The sequence below is a fragment of the Thalassophryne amazonica genome, chromosome 9 (assembly GCF_902500255.1).
Source record: "Thalassophryne amazonica chromosome 9, fThaAma1.1, whole genome shotgun sequence".
Taxonomy (NCBI): domain Eukaryota; kingdom Metazoa; phylum Chordata; class Actinopteri; order Batrachoidiformes; family Batrachoididae; genus Thalassophryne; species Thalassophryne amazonica.
In genome coordinates this window covers 57,302,124-57,326,773 of record NC_047111.1, presented here as the reverse complement: position 1 = coordinate 57,326,773, position 24,650 = coordinate 57,302,124, and the positions used below count along the sequence as shown (strand labels likewise).

General features: G+C 42.5%; 1 protein-coding gene across 1 annotated transcript in view; it reads left to right on the top strand.

Annotated features, from left to right (window-relative positions):
• LOC117517924 (titin-like) overlaps positions 1-24,650 on the top strand; it is a 167,291-nt gene that overhangs the window by 602 nt on the left and 142,039 nt on the right. Inside the window, 3 exon segments of the mRNA XM_034179057.1 lie at positions 22,343-22,400; positions 23,001-23,096; positions 24,196-24,249. Coding sequence (XP_034034948.1) covers positions 22,343-22,400; positions 23,001-23,096; positions 24,196-24,249 — 208 coding nt within the window.

The window sequence follows — 24,650 nt, the reverse complement described above, 5'->3', positions numbered from 1 at the left end:
TAATATCGATACCAGCGCTGGTACTGATACTGAACGATCCTCGTGTAAAAAGATCGATACTCAAGCTTTTTTTGTCTCCCGCACGCACTGACTGCTGCGCACGCAGATTCATCAGAGTCTGCTCTCTGTAACTGCGCTGTGTCACACAACACGGAGCAGCGCACACTTGTATTGTGGTTTGTCAGCCCTCTACCTCAGGAGATTTTGTTTTAAGGTGTGTTGAGTGATATTTTTTTAAACAAAAATGTTGATTGTGATAAAGTATTTTGTTGTCACGTACAATGTTTGGCGAAATTCTATCCTAGGTCTTTTGGATCCTTTGGATCTATGAAGCTTAAAAATGAAAAAGTTTTGGTATCAGTATCGATATCGGTGATACTGGGCATGTATTTACTTGGTATCAGATCAATACCAAAATTCCTGGTATCGCCCACCTCTAACTGAAAATAGCAACGTTCAGTGGCGTAGATGAGGGGTGGGGGGGGGGTGGGGAGTTCAGAGTAGGGTCCCTTTATTCAGAGAGTAGCATCACCTTAGAACATGGCGCCATTTTGGGGCCAAATGTGCTTAAACTACTTAATGAACCTTTTCAGCCCAGTCTCACATTTTGTTTATTTTTTCGTGCTCCCATCACGAAATGATTAAAATTTTCATAACTATTTTTTTTTTAACTCACTATTACTAACCCTACTCCTTCCCCCAACCCTAACCATAACCAACCCAACCCCTGCTTCACTTTTAATTTTGTGCAGCCATCATGGAATGTATTAGAATGAATTCATGCTGCCGTGATGAAAATGAGGTGCTTTTCGTGACAATATCACGAACCAATAGATTAACGTATATTTCGTGCTGCTGAATCACGACATGCCGTGAGACTGGGTTAACCTTTTATGTTTTCAACATTTTTTTAATCAGTTAACCACATACAGCAACAGATCCAGGTACAGGTGCTATCAGAATAAATATAAAAATAGTTACGCTGTCAAATTTACATTAATTTACAATTTATAAATGATTTATTTAATGAATTCAAAGCCTGATTTACACTTCTGTAACTGTAACTCCATGTCATGCAATGACGTGCGTGCCAGTTTTAAAGTTCTCTGTCACTGGATTATGCTTTACGCTGGACTAATTTGACCCTCAACAAGCTTTTCTTTCTAGAATCATCACCTCCAATTCAAATGTAAGCTGTACAATTTCCTGTTTTTCCAACTCCATGTTGTAAATTTGTGGACTTTTCTGCCAAATGTATGTGATTCCAAAATGTAATCAGCGTGCGCACTGCAAAAACTATTAAAATATGTGAGGAAAGAGTGAAAGCAGAAAAGTGTCAAATCACAGCCTTTTGCGGTGTTGGATTTAACAGGTGCACGTTAGGCTGCGGGTCCGAGTCTGAGCACGGTGTGAAAAAAATAAACGGTCAGGCTTTTAATCACGGAAATGACTCCAGTCTCACATGCGAGGGGTTTTAATGGAAATACATTGTGGTCGGATGGGACATTTTATCTGATGTGAACGAAAAATCCATTTTATATAGTGTTTATTACATGGAAAACAATACAAAAACATTGGGACTTTTTTTGTCCGGTGATTGCGAATATCCGGTTCATACGGTGATGGTTTAGGTGAGTTACTGGACACGGAACTGAACACTAAATTTACCTCTAGCTTTGGTGATGATCTCGGCTTCCAACCCACACGGCTAAACTTTAGTTTCCCAAATGTTTCTTCTGTTTGTATCTGAAGGGACTCTGTACATCTTGAAACTCTTGTGTCTATTTGTGCATCCAAACGCACAACAACCCGGCATTTTCAGTGACTAAATAAATAAAATAGCTGGATTTACATGCAGATAGATTAACAGTGAAAGCTATTTTGGCCCCAAGATGGCACCACGAGTCACGTGCCCATTTTTTTTTTTCTCAACTCATCATGTCACTACTCTCTACGACGGCATTTTAGGGCCACACAGAATTTTAAATTTTTTTTAGACTTCGAGAATAAAGTCGTAATATTAAGAGAATAAAGTCGTAATTTTATGAGAATAAAGTCGTAATTTTACGAGAATAAAGTCGTAATATTACGAGAATAAATTTGTAATTTTACGTGAATAAAGTCATAATATTACGAGAATAAAGTCATAATATAATATTTCGACTTTTTTCTTGTAATATTACGACTTTTTTCTCGTAAAATTATGACTTTATTCTCGTAATATTACGACTTTTTTCTCATAATATTATCAGAATCAGAATTCTTTATTTGTCATTGTTCCTCAGGGGCTCAATGAAAGTCAAAAATATTAAGACTTTATTCTCGTAATATTCCGACTTTATTCTCAAAGTCCAAAAAAAAAGAAATTCAATGTGGCCCTAAAACTCCGTCGTAACTCTCTGAATAAAGGGACTCTATTAAAGAGGTTCCTCAAACCAACAAAAATTGAAGAGGTGTTGGACGTCTACCGGGTTTAAATTGCAATTTTGACAACATAAAAAATTGGCTTCGCTGATGTTCTAGTGTAAGGCCCCATTAAAAAAAACAGTTTATCATCCCGCCCGCATGCCGAAATTGGCCCACATCAGTTTATTTATTTTTTATTTTGGCAATCTTCATTGACGGTGTTACAGCTGGTGCAAGAACCGGCACATCCGCTAGGTGGCGAGTGTGCTTTGGTCGAAGACGGATAAAGTTTACCAAGCTGAGCCCAGAACTTGCGGCTTGTTGTCACTGACAACCACACAGTCAGTTGTTCCGTCTCACTCACACACAGTATGCGTGTTTATCACGCTACTAGCATGCAGTACACTGACTGTATTCAACATGGAAACAAGATTTATTTTCAAAATAGCTGACCTTTTCAGTTCTGCACTTGGTGTGCAGGTGCTGTGTGTCTTGTTTTTTTCAAGTTTGAAATGACATTGTATGTACCTGCTTCTAAGAAAATAAAAATATATGTATATTTTTTAAAAATCCGCCCTCTGTCAAGAATGATAAACTAATGTTTTTGTTTGTTTGTTTGTTTCTGGGGCCTAATGTAATCAGGCAGCATATTTTCATGAAAAATTCATAGTAAAATGTATGAAGTATAGAAAGGCGCAGACTTTACCCGAGCACCCACTGATGGACATTTTTGGCCGCTGAAAACATTGCGAACTCAATACACACATGTACGTGGTCTGTCCATAAATTAACGGTCCTTTTTATTTTTTTTAAAAACTATATGGATTTCATTCATATGTTTTTACGTCAGACATGCTTGAACCCTCGTGCGCATGCGTGAGTTTTTCCACGCCTGTTGGTGACGTCATTCGCCTGTGAGCACGCCTTGTGGAAGGAGTGGTCCCGCCCCCTCGTCGGATTTTCATTGTCTGGAAATGGCGGAATGAAAAGGACTTTTTTTCCATCAGAAGTTTTTCAGAAGCTGTTAGAGACTGGCACCTAGAAACCATTCGAAAAATTTATCTGGCTTTCAGTGAAAATTTTACCGGCTTCACAGAGAATAAGGACTTTAACTACAGGTTTAAGGACCCCTTTAAGGACGGTCGGTGCGCCACGCTGCGAGCTGCGACGATGCGGCACAAACCACTGGATCATTTCTAAGCTGATGGCTCTGTGGATACGAGACCGTCGTGTGCTCTTTCTCTGGTTATCACAAGACCTGGACATCAGCCATTTTCCGGCAGATTTCACTTTTAACAAGAGATTTTGTCATGGAAAGCCGCGCGGAGGCTTCGCGCGTCACGACCGATTCGCTGATGAAGCGAGACAAAGGAACACCTCCGTTTCGGAGTGTTAGAGGACAAGTTGGGACATGTCTATCTCGGCTTTCAGTGCTTACCAGTCGAGTGAGTATAAAAGAACTTGTGGAGAGCTTCTCAGAGCTGTTAGCCGACTGTTAGAAGCAAGTTAGAGACAAAACCAAACCAGCTGAGTTCAATAGCTGAATTCGTATTCCGTGTTTTCAGCAGAATACAAATTCTTGTCTTCGGATTTGCCTCTTCGCTGTAAATGATGTGGACCCATGCCCTTCTATTGCACAGAAATTTTTACATATTCTTACTGTGTAGGCTCTCAGTTGTCCAGGTTTCCATAGTAGAGAAGCTTGAATGGGTTGCTTGTCAAGCAACCCAGTCCAGTCGAAGATTCAAGCTTCTCTACTATACATATTCTTGCATATATTTGAGCAGAATTTGTACGTATCAGTTGGAGGCAGTCATTATTATTATTGTTATAACCCTAAATCTAAACTTGACCTTAATCAAAATGCAAATATGTGCTTCTGAGTGTTAAAAGGAAGACATGCATTGTGCATCTGCTTCAGGAATTTCCATGAATATCCACGAAATCTTACACTTAATTTTTTTGGATCATATATGTTTCCTGTCATGAGAAGATGTTGATTCAGAATATCCTGGCTAACACTCTACACAGACATGGAATGGATGCTGAGTTATTTGTTGTGGTGGTCCATGCTAACTTGGTGGCAGTTGGTGTAGCTCAGATTCAAGTGCGTATCACTAGTAAATAAAATATCAGATGAGTTAATTATTCTAAATAAATAAAAAATTCTGAAAATGTTTTTTTTATTTTTTGCATTTTGTTTTATATTTGTTTTGTATTTGGGTGATCGGGAAGCACGGCCTCCCCGATCTGAACCCGAGTGGTGTTCAGTTGTTGGACTTCTGTGCTAGTCACAGTTTGTCCATCACAAACACCATGATCGAGCACAAGGGTGTCCATAAGTGCACGTGGCACCAGGACACCCTGAGCCGGAGGTCGATGATCGACTTTGTAGTCGTATCATCTGACCTTCGACCACGTGTCTCGGACACTCGAGTGAAGAGAGGGGCAGAGCTGTCGACCGATCACCACCTGGTGGTGAGTTGGATCCGCTGGGAGGGGAGGAAGCCGGTCAGACCTGGCAGGCCCAAACGTATTGTGAGGGTCTGCTGGGAATGACTGGCGGAACCCTCTGTCAGTGAGGTCTTCAACTCCCACCTCCGGGAGAGCTTCTCCCAGATCCCGGGGGAGGTTGGAGACATGGAGTCCGAGTGGACCATGTTCTCCACCTCCATTGTCAATGCGGCCGCTCGTAGCTGTGGTCGCAAGGTCTCTGGTGCCTGTCGCGGCGGCAATCCCCAAACCCGTTGGTGGACACCGGAAATAAGGGATGCCGTCAAGCTGAAGAAGGAGTCCTACTTATCTTTGTTGGTAGGTGGGACCCCAGAGGCAGCTGACAGCTACCAGCAGGCCAAGCATGCCGCAGCCCGTGTGGTCGCAGAGGCAAAAACTCGGGTCTGGGAGGAGTTTGGGGAGGCTATGGAGGAGGACTATCGGTCGGCCTCAAAGAGATTCTGGCAAACCGTCCGACGCCTCAGGAGGCGGAAGCAGCTCTCCACCAGCACTGTTTACGGTGCGGGTGGGGAGCTGTTGACCCTGACTGGGGATGTTGTCGGGTGGTGGAAGGAGTACTTCGAGGATCTCCTCAATCACATCGTCACATCTTCCGAAGAGGAAGCAGAGACTGGGGATTCAGAGGCGGACTCATCCATTACCCAGGCCGAAATCACCGAGGTGGTTAGAAAGCTCCTCGGGTGGCAAGGCTCCTGGGGTGGATGAAATCCGTCCTGAGTACCTTAAGTCTCTGGATGTTGTGGGACTGTCTTGGCTGACACATCTCTGCAACATCACATGACGATCGGGGACAGTGCCTCTGGATTGGCAGACCGGGGTGGTGGTCCCTCTGTTTAAGAAGGGGGACCGGAGGGTGTGTTCCAACTATAGGGGGATCACACTCCTCAGCCTCCCCGGTAAGGTCTATTCCAGAGTACTGGAGAGGAGAATTCGACCAATGGTCGAACCTCAGATTCAGGAGGAGCAGTGTGGTTTTCGTCCTGGTCGCGGCACACTGGACCAGCTCTACACGCTCCATCGGGTGCTCGAGGGTTCACAGGAGTTCACCCAGCCAGTCCACATGTGTTTTGTGGATCTGGAGAAGGCGTTCGACCGTGTCCCTCGGGGCACCCTGTGGGGAGTGCTCCGGGAGTACGGGGTCCGGGGTCCTTTGCTAAGGGCTATCCGGTCCCTGTACGACTGCAGCAGGAGCTTGGTTCGCATTGCCGGTAGTAAGTCAAACCTGTTTCCAGTGCACGTTGGCCTCCGCCAGGGCTGCCCTTTGTCACCGGTTCTGTTCATTATTTTTATGGACAGAATTTCTAGGCGCAGCCAGGGTGTAGAGGGGGTCTGGTTTGGGAACCACAGAATCCCGTCTCTGCTGTTTGCGGACGATGTGGTTCTGTTGGCTTCGTCAAATCAGGACCTTCAGCGTGCACTGGGGTGGTTTGCAGCCGAGTGTGAAGCATCCGGGATGAAAATCAGCACCTCCAAATCTGAGGCCATGGTTCTCGACCGGAAAAAGGTGCTTTGCCCTCTTCAGGTCGGTGGCGTGTCCTTGCCTCAAGTGGAGGAGTTTAAGTATCTCGGGGTCTTGTTCACGAGTGAGGGACGGATGGAGCGTGAGATCGATAGACGGATCGGTGCAGCATCTGCAGTGATGCGGTCACTGTATCAGACCGTTGTGGTGAAGAGAGAGCTGAGTAGGGGGGCAAAGCTCTCGATTTACCGATCAATCTACTTTCCGATCCTCACCTATGGTCATGAATTTTGGCTCATGACCGAAAGAACAAGATCACAAGTACAAGCGACCAAGATGAGTTTCCTCCGCAGGGTGGCTACGCACTCCTTTAGAGATAGGGTGAGGAGCTCGGTCACTCGGGAGGAGCTCGGAGTCAAGCCGCTGCTCCTCCACGTCGAAAGGAGTCAGTTGAGGTGGTTCGGGCATCTTTTCCGGATGCCCCCTGGAGGCCTCGCTGGAGAGGTGTTCTGGGCACGTCCCATTGGGAGGAGGCCCCGGGGAAGACCCAGGACACGCTGGAGGGACTACATCTCTTGGCTGGCTCAGGAACGCCTTGGGGTTCCCCCGGAGGAGCTGGGGGAGGTGTGTGTGGATCGGGACGTCTGGGCGGCTTTGCTTGAGCTGCTGCCCCCGCGACCCGACTCTGGATAAAGCGGAAGAAAATGGATGGATGGATGGTATTTTGTTTTATTTTTGGTGCAGTATGCCCAGAGAAATTAAGTCATAATCATGGGGAAATTAGCATGATTTCACCTGCCTCTGATAAACGCTCAGAAACCTCAAGCTGTGAAGAATATGAACTTTGATGACATCATCTCAGGTCACGCCCGTAAAATGAATAGGGGGGAAACTTAATTTTTTACAGTGTGAAATCTGGTTTTTGTGGACTTTGATGGTGAATATATCAAAATGGTTAAAATGTGTATTGTACAAGGATTTAGTCACATGACTAGTGTTGCTTATTAGGTGGACAGATTTTCCAAAGATAATATTTTGAGGAGGACAGTGAGGCTTTTTCTTTTTTAGAGTGTGTCTCGTACAACCAGCACAACTGAAGCCCAGCGCAGCGTGAGAATGGCAGAGCTCTCAAGTTGAGATACGCTCAACGAGTTATTTTCTGCCGAATGTTGTCTTGCAGGTCATAGCGGTGAAATGTCGGAAGAATGTTATGCATTAGCATGAGAGCGTGACAACATGTTGTATTTTGTGGTTATACATTTTTACGTACTCAAAAGTAGTTGGACTGTTGGCTAGTAGAACAGTCTGGCACAATACTGAAAATCTTTGGAGACCAAGTGGACCTCAAAAAGTGAGTGACCATGACTCAAGAAAGGAAAGACATCAAAGACAAGTCTGAAGGTGTTAGTGCCAGTGAATGTGAATGGATTTATGTGACCTGTTGCTTCCCTGGTCGCAGCTTTATGGTAAAGTAGAACAGAGACAGACATGGTTAACAGAAATTAGATCACATGCAGGCTGACAAACCAAACCTCACACAGTCTTTATGAAGTTCCTGTAGTGTTTTTACTGTTGTCTACATGGCAGATTTGCCCTTTCTGTACCTTCTTATCTTTTCAGGTTATATTATCAGATGCAGTCATTGTAAAAGCAGCTTCTCAACATGATAAGAATGAAATAGATATCTGCTCTCGTCACTGAAGATTTGAGTCAATAAGTTTTCAAAGTTCTAAGAACTAGCAGAGGGCAACTGTAATTTTTTTTTTAAGTAAGACCCACGGCTGAAGGGAAAAAGTGATTTTGAAACCTGGACTACTCCCACATATGATGAAATCAGACTTAGTTATTTTCCATTTGGCTGAGGAAGTGATGAAAAGCTCCCAAATGTTTTGTGTTATTTTCTTGAAAAGGAAAGCAACACATACAGTGCTGGTCAGAGTTTTTTCACCCTTGGCTTTTAGGTACAGATTTTAAAATATTTTTAGAAATAAATGCAAATTAGCGTCACTGAATATGTCTTGCAGTTCATTTACATCAATTATTAAGAGATACAAATAGTGTGGTACTGTATGATAAATCCGTCTGGAGTTAAATGGTGTACTTAAAATTCAAGGATGTCAATCATTTTGACCATGACTGTATTTTTGTGTGTTTTATTGTATTTTTGTGTGTTTTATTACTTATTACTTAGTGACAGTGAAAGTCTTGGTGACACATTAAAAGTGACAGGTGCAGGAACTGATCTCAGAGCCTTCTGGGGGCTTGACTGTTTCTCACTAGTCATGCTTGTATTTAAGATTTGTGCTTCATTGCTAAAGTGTTTACAGTGTATCTTTAGGCAGTTATATTTAGTTCTGTGACAGGTTGTTTTCTTAGAGGTTTCCATTGCTGCTGACATGTCTGGAGTATGTGCAGGATTTCATGATGGTCTACAGCATTTTTTTATTTTGTAAAGTAAACAGAAATGGACACACAAGCTAAATATAAAAAGAACAAGAGATCTGTCATGAAGGAAATTAGTACTGTTGAGCAGAGTGACACGTATTCAGGCACTCACTGACATGCAAATCCTTCTTGAAGGTCGGCGCCCTCAGAACTCCTGTCAGAGGGTGTTGATAAGAAGTGTCTTAAATATTTTGGATCTGAGATGATTTGATGTTCAATACACAGCAAAGGCCTAATACACAGCAAAGGCCTAGTCTTGTGTTGACCCAGGTTTGACCTGAAAAATGTAGGTCATGGTCAGTGCCCTCTGAACTCAGTCAAGACAGTTGTGGGATTAACTTATATCCAAAATTCCTTGTTTGTTCCTTGATTTTGTTTCAACTAATCCTGCTGCAAAGGCCACAGACACATGTACGCACACACATGCCTATTTTTATGTGCAGGCACTGATTTGACCCAGAAAATATAGTTTAAATGCCCTCTGAACTCATGTGAGAATGTTTTGTGATAAAGTTATATCGCAAGTTTCTCGGGGTTGCAATAATTTTGATGCACAGGCACACATTAAGCATTGGCCTTGATTTGACCCAGAAACGTATATGTGATGGTTGATGCACTGTGAACTCACATTAAGCAATTGTGAGATAAACTTCTAACCTTAACTTATATCCCAAATATTTTGGGTTTGTACCAGTTTAATGTAGAGTAAAACAGCAATGATTAATTGATTATTAATGATGATGATTATTAATTGATGATTACTACCTTAATCAACAACTAGGAGGATGACAGCGAGGAGGAGTACAGGAGCCTAGTGAAGGACTTTGCTGTCTGGTGCCACACAAACCATCTACAGCTCAAAACCTTGAAGACAAAGGAGCAGGTCATTGGCTTTGGGAAGTCAAGACCAAGTCAGCGACCAATTCTGATGGAGGGAGCTGAGGTGGAGGCTGTGGATTCCTACAAGTACCTCGGGCTGTGGCTGGACAGCAAACTGGACTGGACAGCCCACACCAACCACCTGTACAGGAAGTGACAGAGCAGGCTGTACTTTCTGAGGACGTTGCATTCATTTAACATCTGCAGGAAACTCCTGTGGATGTTCTACTAGTCCATAATAGCCAGCGTCATCTTTACACTATGGTGTGCTGGGGAGCAACACATTCAAGAAAGACACCTCCAGGTTGGAAAACGTGATCAGGTGGGCTGGCTCCACACTTGGCATGAAGATGGACTCTCTGGTGACAGTGGCAGAGAAGAGAAGACTGGACAAACTGCTGGACATTATGGACAATGCCAGTCACCCTCTGCACACCATCATCATCAACCAGAGGAGCCTCTTCAGCCACAGACTGCTCCTTCCCAAGGTCAGGACCATCAGCCTGAAAAACTCCTCTCTCTTTCAGGCTATCAGACTGTACAACTCCTCACTCTGGGGAGGAGGAGTAACAGGAAGACAGAGGACGGGAAGGAGAGGAACAGTAGTAGCCAGTAAACCAGTAACGGGCAGTATTTCTAGTATTTATATTTGTATTTACATTTTGCAAATTGCTTTTTATTTTTACTTTTGATACTCTGTGTGCTTCTTACCCTGTGTGCTGCTATACAGTGCTGTTGGAACTTCAATTTCCCTGAGGGAGTATTCTCAAGAAATTAATCTAATCTGATCTAATATATCTAACTATTTTGGCACTTGATTTATCATTTTTGTGATTATCATTCTTTGTGATTTTCCTTTTGTTCTTTCTTCAAAAAATTCCAAATTCTGATTTTAGCTTTCTAAATGTGAATATTTTCAGGTTTATATGGCTACTATCTTTACTCTTCTCTATCAGTAATTTGCATATCTTTGGATTGTGCACCAAACAAAATATCTGAAACCATCATCACAGGCTCTGGAAAAAATTGATTGACATATTCACTATTTTCTGACAAACAAATAGTTGATTACTTGGTCAATTACTTTCTGGATTAATCGATTATAAGATCCTTCGTTAGTTGCAGCCCTAATGTAGAGCAATTGCCCAGCAAAGGCCGTGGACACATGCACAGATTCACTGATGGCCTATTTTCCATGTTGGCCTAGGGTTGACCCTGTGAACGCACGTGAGAGGGCTATAAGATGAACTTACATCCCAAATATTGTCAACATGTGAGATGTGGTGTTGAGTAATCACATGGTGAAGGTCACAGAAAGATGGGTGCACACAGGGATGCATGCTGTTTCCGTAGCTCTTGTATCATGGCAGCAGGACCTACAAATTTCTGATTAAAATAAGATCATACTGGCACTTGAATACATGAATACGTAGAGAGCACATATTTTCCCCAAGGCTGAATAGTTCTCTCTTTATTCTCTATTTGTCTGTCCTTAAGCATGCACCATTCTACAAATAACATAGACACCACTGGAGACATTAAGCTGTACATCAAATTTTAAAAAAAAGTCTTTAATCTGGACCTGGATCCTCTTTAAAATGTAATAAGTTTTTCCTTTACTCAACACTTACTCACCAAAAATATTGCCTGCTTGTACATGTGATACTTTCAAAGAGTGTGTAGATCTGCCAAAGGAGTATCGATGGCCATTATTTACAAAGCCAATCAACAAATTATTGCAATTAAAATTCTAGCTGCAGTGAATAATCAATTAATTGATTGATTGATGATTAATCAACTACTAAATGAATTGTCAATTATTATCGTAATCAGTTAGTCAATTTCAGTTATTAAAAAAGTACAAATTCTTTCATTTCAGCATCTTAATTGGGATTATATTGTAGTTTCTTTCCTTCTTTCTGACAAAACCTGAATATTTTTGGGTTGTGAACAAAACATGACATTTGAGGCCATTACCTTGTGCTTTGGGAATCTCTGATAGACATTTCATTTTAGGGACCAAACCCCAGTCAATTAATTGAGAAAATTATCGACCGATAAATCAAAAATCAAAATGAAAATAATCATTAGTTCTAGCCCTGCTTAAAAATCTATTTCTCAATGTAATATGTATAGAGTTTTCTTAAAGGAGATGAAAAGAAAATCCATCCTGCAATTTTAAAGAAATCAAAAAGAAAATTTCCATCATAACTGGAGCACCATCAAACTTTGCCACCAACCACCAATGAAGTCTTCCCTGACCCAGGACTATCTCACCACAAATAAATAAATAAAATAAATCTTGAAATCTGTTACTTTTTAAAAATATATTGTCTGCAGACAAAGAGGCAGACAGTGGTGATTACATAACATCGACCCACACGTCTCAGTTGGTGGAGGTAATTAAAGACTGAGTAACAGCAGCAGCACCACAGTAACATGTGACACTAGCAGTGAAATTAGAGTGTTGCTTCAGTGCCCTGTGCATTCATCCATCTACAGCTGCCTGTAAATATCTGTGACTCAGGCTGTATGAAAGTGATTCACATCATAAATGCGAGCACTTCTTCAAAACGAACATTCCAGATGATGGTAATAAGTGTCATTCCGCCAGTCAGAACTGCATTTTGGATTTACTGTGAAATACATTGAGCTTTAATTATATGTTACTAAATTGCATTATACCACTAATGTTTTCCTATGTGAAGCCAATCACATCCTTTTATTATTGTTCATTTTTACTGTACTTACTTGCGCAAAGTTGATAATTGTCTTTGCATTTTAAAATGTAACAACTAGTCAACTAGTTTTTAATTTCCTTCTTTCTTTCTTTCTTTCTTTCTTTATTCATCCCAACACAAGTGAGAATATAATGTTGTGGTTTCAAAATGTTTGCCCTGTGATCAATTGATGAATCACAAAACCATCCGGGTTGTGGGCAGGTCCAGCCTCTTTCTGAGCAGGGCCACAGAGCACTGCAATTCCTCCCCAGCTCAGTACGGGCTCCGCCTGCTTCCAAATCCATTTTAAACATGCGAACCACGACAGTAGCAGTATGTTCCAGCATGGTTTCAAATGTCACTGCAAGTGCAGCTTGGGTGTATTCACTTGTTTCTTTCATGCACAGCCACATGAGTTTTGAGGATGATCTGCTCTCAGTGTGTTGTACTCTGTGCATTTCTTAAAGATTCATTTAACTCCAGTGTATGCGTAGCACTTGTGTACTTGACATGGTGTGATAGACAGCTAAAATAATGGTTTCTCTTTGTCAAAATATTTATGTCTCGAGCTGTAATCTGTTGCTGTTTTATATTTGTGATTACATTAAGTACTGGCTCTGAGCCCCTTCTTGTTTGCAGTGATGATGGACAGGATGATAGATGAGCTCAGACAGGAATCTCTATGACATTTGCTGATGACACTGTGATCTGTAGTAACAGTAGGTAGCAGACTTAAATGAGCCTGGAGAGGTGGACCTATGCTCTGGAGAAAAGAGGAATGAAAGTCAGTAGAAGCAAGACAAACTGCATGTGTGTGAACGAGAAGAAGCAAGGTGAAATAGTGAGGTTGCAAGGAAGAGGTGAAGGTCGATGAGTTTAAATCATTGGGGTCAGCTGTTCAAAGTGATGGCGAGTGTGATAGAGAGTTGAAAAAGAGAGTGCAGGCAGGATAGAGCAGGTGGAGAAAAGTGGCAGGGGCATATTGTGACAGAAGGGTATCTGTGAAGAGTGAAAGTGAAAGTTTACAAGATGTTCGTGAGCACAGCTGTGTTGTACGGCTTAGAGACGATGGTAAGAAAAAGACAGGAGGTGGAGCTGGAGGTCTTCTTGTGAGCAGGGTTGGGATGGTTACTTTAAAAATGTCTTCCAATACAGGTACTAGTTACCTGTTGAAAAATATAGTCAGTAACGTAATACAAGTACCATAATATTAAAGTAATGTAATTTGATTACTTTCAATTACTTCTGGATTACTCCAATATCAAATATGCTAATACAGACAAAAGAAACTACGAGGTCTGTTAGAAAAGTATCGGACCTTTTTATTTTTTGCAAAAACCTGATGGATTTGAATCACGTGTGCTTGCATGAGCCAACCTTGAACCTTCGTGCGCATGCGTGATTTTTTTCACGCCTGCCGATTGCATCATTTGCTGGTAAGCAGCCTTTGTATGAGACGTGTGTTGTGCACTCGGCGGATTTTCATTGCAAAGAAAATGACGGAACGACTGGAGCAGCGCTGCATCAAACTTTGCCAGAAACTGGGCGACAGCCAGGTGGAAACCATTCGGAAGATTCAGACGGCTTTCGGTGACTTTTCAGTCATGTGACTATCCGAGAAATTGTGGAAGAGGTGGGCATGTCACAGCATGTCCTGTGAGACTTCAACACGGTGTTATGTGTCGGACGCAGCTCGGAGAACCGACCAGCGTTTGAAGGACCCAGTATGAAATAAGCAGAGCACGGTACAAAGGCTAACTGAATTTAATACATAACTGTGATAATACAAAAAGGTGCGGCCTGGCGTGGTGCGCTCCCAGCAGCGCTAACGGTCCGGAGCCAGAAGCTGTTTCGGACCCAAGGACCCCGCCGACACCCCCCAGGTGGCCGCAACAACCGAGTCTGTGAAAGAAGGAACCATTATGTGAGTCCACACTCTACACACAGAACACTTAAAGGTGTACAAACAGCAAACACTTCCTGGCTTGATTACTGATCAGCTTCCCAACCTGCAGGCATGGAACATCCCGTTCACAAAACTCCACCGCAGTGGAAGCTGATACATGACTAACATACAGCTCAATACAATAAGGTGTGAGGGACGCCACATTTACTGACTGTATAACTGTTAGTCACAAAATCCAACGTACCTCAGGAAGTGTGCTGACGAGCGTGAGACCTCACCCCCTCCTCTTTCACAGACCGTGCATCAAACCTGGACATTCTCAGCGTCCGCTGCTGATGAGATGGCTCCCGAGACGACGATCTCACCCGTCTGGTCACAAGGTCGAGTCTCTGGCAAATACACACTGTGCACTCCAGTCTTAAATGCCAACATGCTCCAATCCATCCAGATGCACCTCAGCTGTGAGTCCTGACGAGTCGCAGGTGATCAGGGTGAGGTCCTGACAGCCTCAGCAACACAGCCACTCAGTCCCAAATGCACGCCACCTGGGAGGAAAACAAACAGACAAACAAACCGGCAGCCAGGCCCCCCCCAGCCATATAACACACGGAGGCGCTTTTGCTCCGCCGTCAGCAGCAGCATGAATTTTACAGCCACTCTTTTCATGGCCAAATCTTCTGTCACAGTGGAATGTACCGAAAAAGTGCTGATGTCCACCTCTTCCGCAATTTCTCGGACAGTCACACGATGGTCCTGCATCACCACAGCGTTCACTTTGGAATGATCTGGTCATTTCAGCATGTTGATGGCCGACCAGAGCGTGGCTCTCTCTCCACCGTTGTGCGGCTGTCTTTAAATCGGTTGTACCACTCCTTAATCTATGTGATGCCCATAGGATCGTCACCGAAAGCCGTCTGAATCTTCCGACTGGTTTCCACCTGGCTGTCGCCCAGTTTCTGGCAAAATTTGATGCAGCACTGCTCCAGTTTTTCCGTCATTTTCCTTGCAATGAAAATCCGCCGAGAGCACTGCACATGTCCTCACACAAAGGCTGCTTACCAGAAAATGATGCAATCAACAGGCATGAAAAAATTCACGCATGCGCACGAAGGTTCAAGGTTTGCTCATGCAAGCACACGTGATTCAAATCCATCAGGTTTTTGCAAAAAATAAAAAGGTCCGATACTTTTCTAACAGACCTCGTAAATATAAATAGTCTTGACCACATAGTACAGTTTATTAAGCAAAAATAAAACTGTTTCTTTTACACGGCATGCTCTGTTTTACTTCACATTATGAATTAAGAGCACCCACAATATTGTTTTAAACACACCCAGTGTTCACCTGCTAAATTTTCAACAAAAAATGCCAAACAAATGAAGGATAATGAAAACTCAGGCAGTGTGCGGATGAATTTGTAATTAAAAGTGGCTTGCAGAACAATATACAAAACAAAAAAAAGTCTGCTTCTTGTTCAGTAAACATAAAATGATCTTACTTTAGTCTTTCACATAGCATTCGCCCCATGTTTAACATATCAGTCCACTTATTGAACTTTCAAAATAAGAACAAAAACATAATGAAAACCATTAAGTAAATACTGTCAGTAAGAAGGCGTGATCGCCATTTTAATTCCGGGCAAGTTAGTAATTTGCGTGTATAGAAGTTCAAGAAACAGGTGGAATATACCGGAAAGCTGCGCATGTTGGCAAAGCCACAGATGGAGGAACAAGGGAGACAATATTTCCTTCCATAAGTAAGTGGTTTTGGTTCTTCTTGTCACTTTGTCCGTGATATTTGGATGATAAACAGCTGTATGTCTCCTGCCATACCTGTGTCGCCCGATGACATGGACCATTAACTCTCCACTTATGTCTAGTTGATATTTTCCACTGCTAGACCAATGTCTAGTTAAAATACTTGTCGTTAGTGATTAAAATTATTCAACAAGACTGGGGATTTTTTTTTTTAATTTGCACCTTAAAATAATGAGATTATAATGACCCGCGCTGTGCCGCTCACAGTCACACCCACACATAGAGATGTGTGGGTGTGACAACACCACTGACTTCATGAATGAAACTCGGTCAATAAAGGATAATTGTGTAAAAATATTATATATATATATATATATATATATATATATATATATATATATATATATATATATACGAGGGCTGTCAATAAAGTTACGGTCCTTTTTATTTTTTTTCAAAAACTATATGGATTTCATTCATATGTTTTTACGTCAGACATGCTTGAACCCTCGTGCGCATGCGTGAGTTTTTCCACGCCTGTCGGTGACGTCATTCGCCTGTGAGCACTCCTTGTGGGAGGAGTCGTCCAGCCCCTCGTCGGAATTCCTTTGTCTGAGAAGTTGCTGAGAGACTGGCGCGTTGTTTGATCAAAATTTTTTCTAAACCTGTGAGACACATCGAAGTGGACACGGTTCGAAAAATTAAGCTGGTTTTCAGTGAAAATTTTAACGGCTGATGAGAGATTTTGAGGTGATTCTGTCGCTTTAAGGACTTTTCACGGTGCGAGACGTCGCGCTGCGCTCTCAGGCGGCGTCGTCAGCCTGTTCAAGCTGAAAACCTCCACATTTCAGGCTCTATTGATCCAGGACGTCGTGAGAGAACAGAGAAGTTTCAGAAGAAGTCGGTTTCAGCATTTTATCCGGATATTCCACTGTTAAAGGAGATTTTTTTAATGAAAGACGTGCGGACGGGTCCGCGCGTCGGGACGCAGCCGCCGCGACGCTCCGCCACAGGAAAAACACCTCTGTTGAAAGCCTTAAGGACAAGTTGGAACATGTCCTGCCTGTTAAACAATTTCTCATATACTCACTCCACTGAAAGCCATCAAAAGCCGCCTGGATTTTACAAATGGTTACCTTTTTTGTATCCTAATTACGTAATGCCTTTACATGTATTCCATTACTCCCCAAGCCTGCTTGTGAGTGACAAGGATGTACAGGAGTAGAAATGAAAATATCAGAAGGACAGCGCATTTAGACAGTTTGGAGATAAAGTCAGAGCGGCAAGATTGAGATTGTTTGGATATGTGTAGAGGAGGGACACACGGTGTATCAAGAGAAGGATGAGGATGGAGTCACTAGGCAGGAGGAGAAGAGAAGCCAAAGAGGGGGTTTATGGACATGCTGGTGGGTGGTGTGACACAAGAAGATGCAGAAGTGAGATAGAGACAAATATTCTGCTGCCCTAACGGGAGCAGCCGAAAGCAGAGGATTTTTTGTTAGCAACCCTTGATACAAATACAAACAAGTGTCACAGGTCAGGTCTGGTATCATGCACTAATGCAGGGCTATTCAACTCATTCCAGAAAGGGCTGAGAGGGAGCAGGTTTTCTTTGCAACCACCCACTCCACCAGGTGATTTCAGTGATTAACATCACTTTGAGCAGATGAAATCAATTAATCTGTGGAATCACCTGGTGAAGTGGGTGGTTGCAAAGAAAACCTGCACCCTCTTGGCACTTTTTGGAAGGAGTTGAATACCCCTGCACTCGTGTCACCCAATACAGCATTGCCTTGGGTTTTGGTTGGCAACCATCCAGGCAGACAACCAGGCCATCTGCACCTCTCAAAACTACCTATCTATCAACTGCAGCCAGGTGAAACATGGGTGCCCCCATGGCCTTCTCCAGCTACTGGGGTCCTTAACACTGAGGAACCTGTTTGCTGGTTCATAACGCACAGATAAGCATTCCACATGTCCAAAATTTTGTATCTGATACACTTCACCTTAGTCTCCCAAAGTAAACCTTTGTTTGACACAAAGTAATTCTGGCAGTGCCCAGTAAATGTAAAATGGTATTTTTTTTAATTGTTGAGGAATGGACTTATACAAGGCCACTGTTTAAACGGTATATACGAGTATTTAAAAAGTTTGAAGTCTTGTTTATAATACTGCAGAACAAAATACTTTTTGATATTCAACTGATAAACAAAAAAAACAATTTTTTATTATTTACAAAAACTTATTTACTTGAGTTTATGTCACACTCATATGTTTTATAAAGTAAAGTAAAATGGTGCCACTTAAACTTTAAAGTATTAGGCATAGCAAAGTCACACCTCACATTCACTGACCCTGGTCACATGACTCTGCAGCTTCCTGTTTCACTTCCTGTACTGCAGGGAAATACAATGAAACATGTCTGAAACACACATACTATTTACTGTACACACACACACTCACCGTTGTCACAACTAAATCGTTGCTACAATAGACACAAGCACACAGTCACATGAGGGCCTTGTTATTAACTCAAAGGCATCATTATCTTTAGCACGTACTGCCATGAGGCCTTGTGTTAGACTTTGTGGTGTCTGATTTGTATAATATCCACTTTGTTTGAAAACTTTATTTAAATAATTTTGATCATGGAGAAATCCCTTGACTGTAGCTCCCACAATCAAAGACACTTGTTCAGGGTTTTCCTTGCAGAAGCTGAAAACAGTTTGGTTTTGTCTTTCATTGCAAACTGTGTTTACAGGCTAAAATTGCAATCTTAGTGTGCATCAACGTCAGCCTTCACCACCCGTTCCAGTACAGGAATGTCACAAAAGAATGCCAATAAGCCAAAGGGTTTAGAAATACCAGCCCCATAAATAAAGAAGTAAACTGTGTTTGAAATTTGTTTTTCTTCCACTGTCTGCACGTTACTTTGGTATAAGTCACGGTTGGCTGATACCATCAAGAATACAATTTTTCATATTACAACATGAAATTGCTGCTTACAGGAAGAGGTGATCATGACAACAGTAGTTATAGACGTATGCAGAGGATACCCTGATTTAGAGACCATGTTTAGTGTGCACGTGTCTGTGGATTCATGTGTTTATGCTTGTGTGATAGTTGTATGTCTGTGCAGATGGTGTCAGATATAGCTAATGAGATGTATGATACAGTGAATTCCAGCCCAGTCTCACTTCTTTTTATTCGTGCTCCTGTCACGAAATGAGTCAAATTTTCATGACAGTTTTTTTAACTCACTATTATTAACCCTACTCCTACCGCTTCACTTTTAATTTCGTGCAGCCATCACGGAATGAATTAGAATGAATGTATGCTGCCATGACGAAAATGAGGCGCTTTTCGTCACAGTATCACAAAGCAATAGATTAATGTATATTTCGTGCTGCTGAATCCCGACTTGCCGTGAGACCAGGTTATGAATTCATATGAGGACTTACATCAGTCCCACACTGCTCCCAAACTGCAGGTGGGGCTTCACAATCTCCCAGGGAACCCACAGCCAGCTTAAGTGCCACAGGTAGAGCATGTTAGCTACTGCCAGAGAGGTTTAGCTCACTGAGAGGGCAGGTGGCCTGATGGTCAACACTACACAGGAGGCAAGGGGGTTACCCAGGGTAACCCATTCCAGCAATACCACAAAGAGGTGCTCCTAACCACCCAGGAAGACCAGACCTGTGAGCGTGATACGCAGGACACAGACCACCAGCCCTGACAACATGCAGGGATCCACACCTCAGAGACAGGGAAGGCCGATACCCCAGCTGAGACTGCCCATATCCTTGAGGACCAACAGGAGGGCATCCCCAGCCATCAGTAACAGGCCTGCACCCCTCAATGATGCTATCCATCCAGAAGACAATCCATATTCCATAGAAAGAATCCCCCCCCTTCCCCCCTGCATGCCACACCCACCTTCACTCCCATCCAACTCTCTGGCCTGGGCTCTGGTAATCACCGGGCAATATTAAATCCACCAAACAGCACAGAAGCATTGGGGACACCCAAGAGACAAGCCCAGAAACTATGAAATGTAATGCCAAGGCTCCGTGCACCCCAACCACCTGGCCATGAGTAAGCACAATCCCCCTCCTCCCTCTGAGCTCCCCAATCACCCCATACCTCCACAGCGTGTAATTAATGTAGAGTATTTTTGGCCCAGGGATCAACTGAGTACAGGCACATGCCCTCCCTACCACACACACACACACACACACACACACACACACACAAACAATCCAAAGATTTCCCAGGGTGGAGTTGGTGTGTGAGTGCACTGTAAATGGGTTGTGTGCTGAACGTGAAGTACACTCAACAAAAATATAAACGCAACACTTTTGGTTTTGCTCCCATTTTGTATGAGATGAACTCAAAGATCTAAAACTTTTTCCACATACACAATATCACCATTTTCCTCAAATATTGTTCACAAACCAGTCTAAATCTGTGATAGTGAGCACTTCTCCTTTACTGAGATAATCCATCCCACCTCACAGGTGTGCCATATCAAGATGCTGATTAGACACCATGATTAGTGCACAGGTGTGCCTTAGACTGGCCACAATAAAAGGCCACTCTGAAAGGTGCAGTTTTGTTTTATTGGAGGAGGATACCAGTCAGTATCTGGTGTGACCACCATTTGCCTCATGCAGTGCAACACATCTCCTTCGCATAGAGTTGATCAGGTTGTCAATTGTGGCCTGTGGAATGTTGGTCCACTCCTCTTTAATGGCTGTGCGAAGTTGCTGGATATTGGCAGGAACTGATACACGCTGTTGTATACGCCAGTCCAGAGCATCCCAAACATGCTCAATGGGTGACATGTCCGGTGAGTATGCCAGCCATGCAAGAACTGGGACATTTTCAGCTTCCAAGAATTGTGTACAGATCCTTGCAACATGGGGCCGTGCATTATCCTGCTGCAGCATGAGGTGATGTTCTTGGATGTATGGCACAACAATGGGCCTCAGGATCTCGTCACGGTATCTCTGTGCATTCAAAATGCCATCAATAAAATGCACCTGTGTTCTTCGTCCGTAACAGACACCTGCCCATACCATAACCCCACCGCCACCATGGGCCACTCCATCCACAACACTGACATCAGAAAACCGCTCACCCACACGACACCACACACGCTGTCTGCCATCTGCCCTGAACAGTGTGAACCGGGATTCATCCGTGAAGAGAACACCTCTCCAATGTGCCAAACGCCAGCGAATGTGAGCATTTGCCCACTCAAGTCGGTTACGACGACGAACTGGAGTCAGGTCGAGACCCTGATGAGGACGACGAGCATGCAGATGAGCTTCCCTGAGATGGTTTCTGACAGTTTGTGCAGAAATTCTTTGGTTATGCAAACCGATTGTTTCAGCAGCTGTCCGAGTGGCTGGTCTCAGACGATCTTGGAGGTGAACATGCTGGATGTGGAGGTCCTGGGCTGGTGTGGTTAAACGTGGTCTGCGGTTGTGAGGCTGGTTGGATGTACTGCCAAATTCTCTGAAACGCCTTTGGAGACGGCTTATGGTAGAGAAATGAACATTCAATACACGAGCAACAGCTCTGGTTGACATTCCTGCTGTCAGCATGCCAATTGCACGCTCCCTCAAATCTTGCGACATCTGTGGCATTGTGCTGTGTGATAAAACTGCACCTTTCAGAGTGGCCTTTTATTGTGGACAGTCTAAGGCACACCTGTGCACTAATCATGGTGTCTAATCAGCATCTTGATATGGCACACCTGTGAGGTGGGATGGATTATCTCAGCAAAGGAGAAGTGCTCATTATCACAGATTTAGACTGGTTTGTGAACAATATTTGAGGGAAATGGCGATATTGTGTATGTGGAAAAAGTTTTAGATCTTTGAGTTCATCTCATACAAAATGGGAGCAAAACCAAAAGTGTTGCATTTATATTTTTGTTGAGTGTAATTAAAATTGTGATGCAGGTGGGGTCACTGGCACCCCATTATAAGAAAGCAAGCAGATGTCTGTATGTCTAACACGCTATTAAAATATAAGACAGCTGGAAGAGAGTTGGGATTACTTATTGATTTCTGAGGGTGTCTCTTTCTCTCTCTCTGTATATCTGTGTTGATTTTTTTTGGGGGGGGGGGGTTAGTGACAGAACTGTTACTAGAAATATCAAATGGGGTTAAGATGTGCAGCATATGTATGGAACCTAATGTGTATTTGTCAAGTTCTGATACAGTTCTGTTCTGATATGTTCAAATAGGCAACCAGACAAGCTGAGAGTGGTGTGGACCAGGAGGAACAGACGCATGTGTTCCAAGGTAAAACTTGTGAACATTACAGTCAGACTCAGATAATCACATAGAACATGGTGCTATTATTATGTTTTTTAAAGGTACAGTGTGTAATATTTAGGGGTACTTAAGCTTAAAATGGGAGGGGGTCCCTCATGGAGACCGTCATGTTGCACCACCATATTGATACCGTAGCCAAAGAGGGACATACTTGCTTCACGTTTCTCATTTTGATTGCATATACAGTGTCCATTGGTTGCTAGTTATGGGTAACGTATGAGAAGTCTCATTTTTGTTGAATGGAGGATCCTGTATGTTTCTTATCGCAAGAAAAGACAGGGTGACCATGAACCTCCATCACCAAAGAAATGAAGAAGTGAAGCAATACAAAATCATGATCAGTAATGGAATAATGCAATTTGCAACCTCACCACTAGATGACACTAAATCATGCACACTGTAGCTTTAAGATATTATTGTCTCTGGATCGCCTTAGCTTAATGAGTAGTTGTCTGTTAATAGAAAGTTCAGAGGAGCAAGACACTGCTGTTGGTCCAGTTGATGTTAAGTAGCTTAGTGTAACGATGTCTCATAAATTCATTAATGTAAATGTAATTTGTTGTGCAGCTCCACAGTTGGCAGCCTGGAATCAAAAACCCCTACAGGGGCATGGTGATGTGGCCTGTCCCAGAGAACATCGACATCTCTGTTACACTCTTCAAGGTACTATTACCAGCACCTGGATACATTATTTAGCACATACTCTCAGTGGGTGGGATAAATTAGGCAGCAAGCTAACATTTTTTTCCTTGAAGTTGATGTTTTGGAAGCAGGAAAAATGGAGCCATAAAGATTTGAGGGACTCTGAAAAGGGTCAGATTGTGATGGTGAGACAATTGGGTCAGAGCATCTCAGTTTTGTTTGGGATGTTGATGGTCTGTCATGGTTATTACTTTCTAAACGTGGTCCAGTACCAGTTTATGTTTGTGTGGTACAAATATTTACATATCAATGAGAATGAACTAATTTGTTGTATAATATCTATTACACAAGAATGTGTTTATGTGAATGTATTAAATAATCATTTTAATATTAATAACTCTAGAATGGTTGAAAACAGACTTCGAATAGAGAATGTACATAGATGCATATGTGCATAGACAACCTGGTCTCACGGCAAGTCGTGATTCAGCAGCATGAAATATACATTAATCTACTGGTTCGTGATATTGTGACGAAAAGTGCCTCATTTTTGTCACGGCAGCACAAATTCATTCTGATTCATTCCGTGATGGCTGCACGAAATTAAAAGTGAAGCAGGGGGTCGAGGGTAGGAGTAGGGTTAGTAATAATGAGTTTAAAAAAAAAAACCTGCCACGAAAATTTGACTCATTTCATCATGGGAGCACGAAAAAAAAACATGAGACTGGGCTGGCATAGATACAAGATATATTCAAATCTGTTAATGCAGATATAATTACAGTGCTGATTTACAAACACTGAATTTTTTGATGCAAAAAACAAACAGTACAGACACACAAGACAGTTCAAGGACTTCATGTATATTAATTAGTTACCTGTTTGTGACAAATTAATAGAAATATGTGATATATATATATATATATATATATATATATATATATATATATATATATATACTCTACAGCAAGAGCAGTACCTTATACATTCATAAAATGACAGCTTTTACAAGGAATTGGTTTAGGTAGTGTGGCTAGTAGAGACACAAGTGAATGCATGCTACTTATGCTTGTGGTGTACCAATATAAACTGTATGGATTAAAATCTATTTTCATCCATTTAGGAGCCAAATGCACAGGAGTTTGAAGACAAGGAATGGACATTTGTTATTGAGGGTGTAAGTATCTTGACCAACTGTGAATTAAACAAAATAAACTGTACCCCTAATATACTTTTATTAATCTACCACTCTGTTGAGAAACTGAGTGAGGAGTCAAAGTGTCTGAGTTTATGATTATTCTGGATCATGACAAAGATCCAGGCTTATGGAGTCATGAGGTGCATGAGACCGAAGGTCTGAGTCTTCAGGGTTCTGGTGTTTTCTGTCTTAGTGTTTGGTTCTTGTGAGACTTGGATGCTAACCAAAGATCTAAAGCAATGATTGGATGTCTTTTGTATCAGGTCTCTTCAGAGGCACCACTAATACTATTTGCATTGTGAGAGGACATCAGCTATGACATTTTGGTCATGTGGCGTACTTTTGAGGCCCCGAGCAACTGCAAAAGGGCAAGAACATGC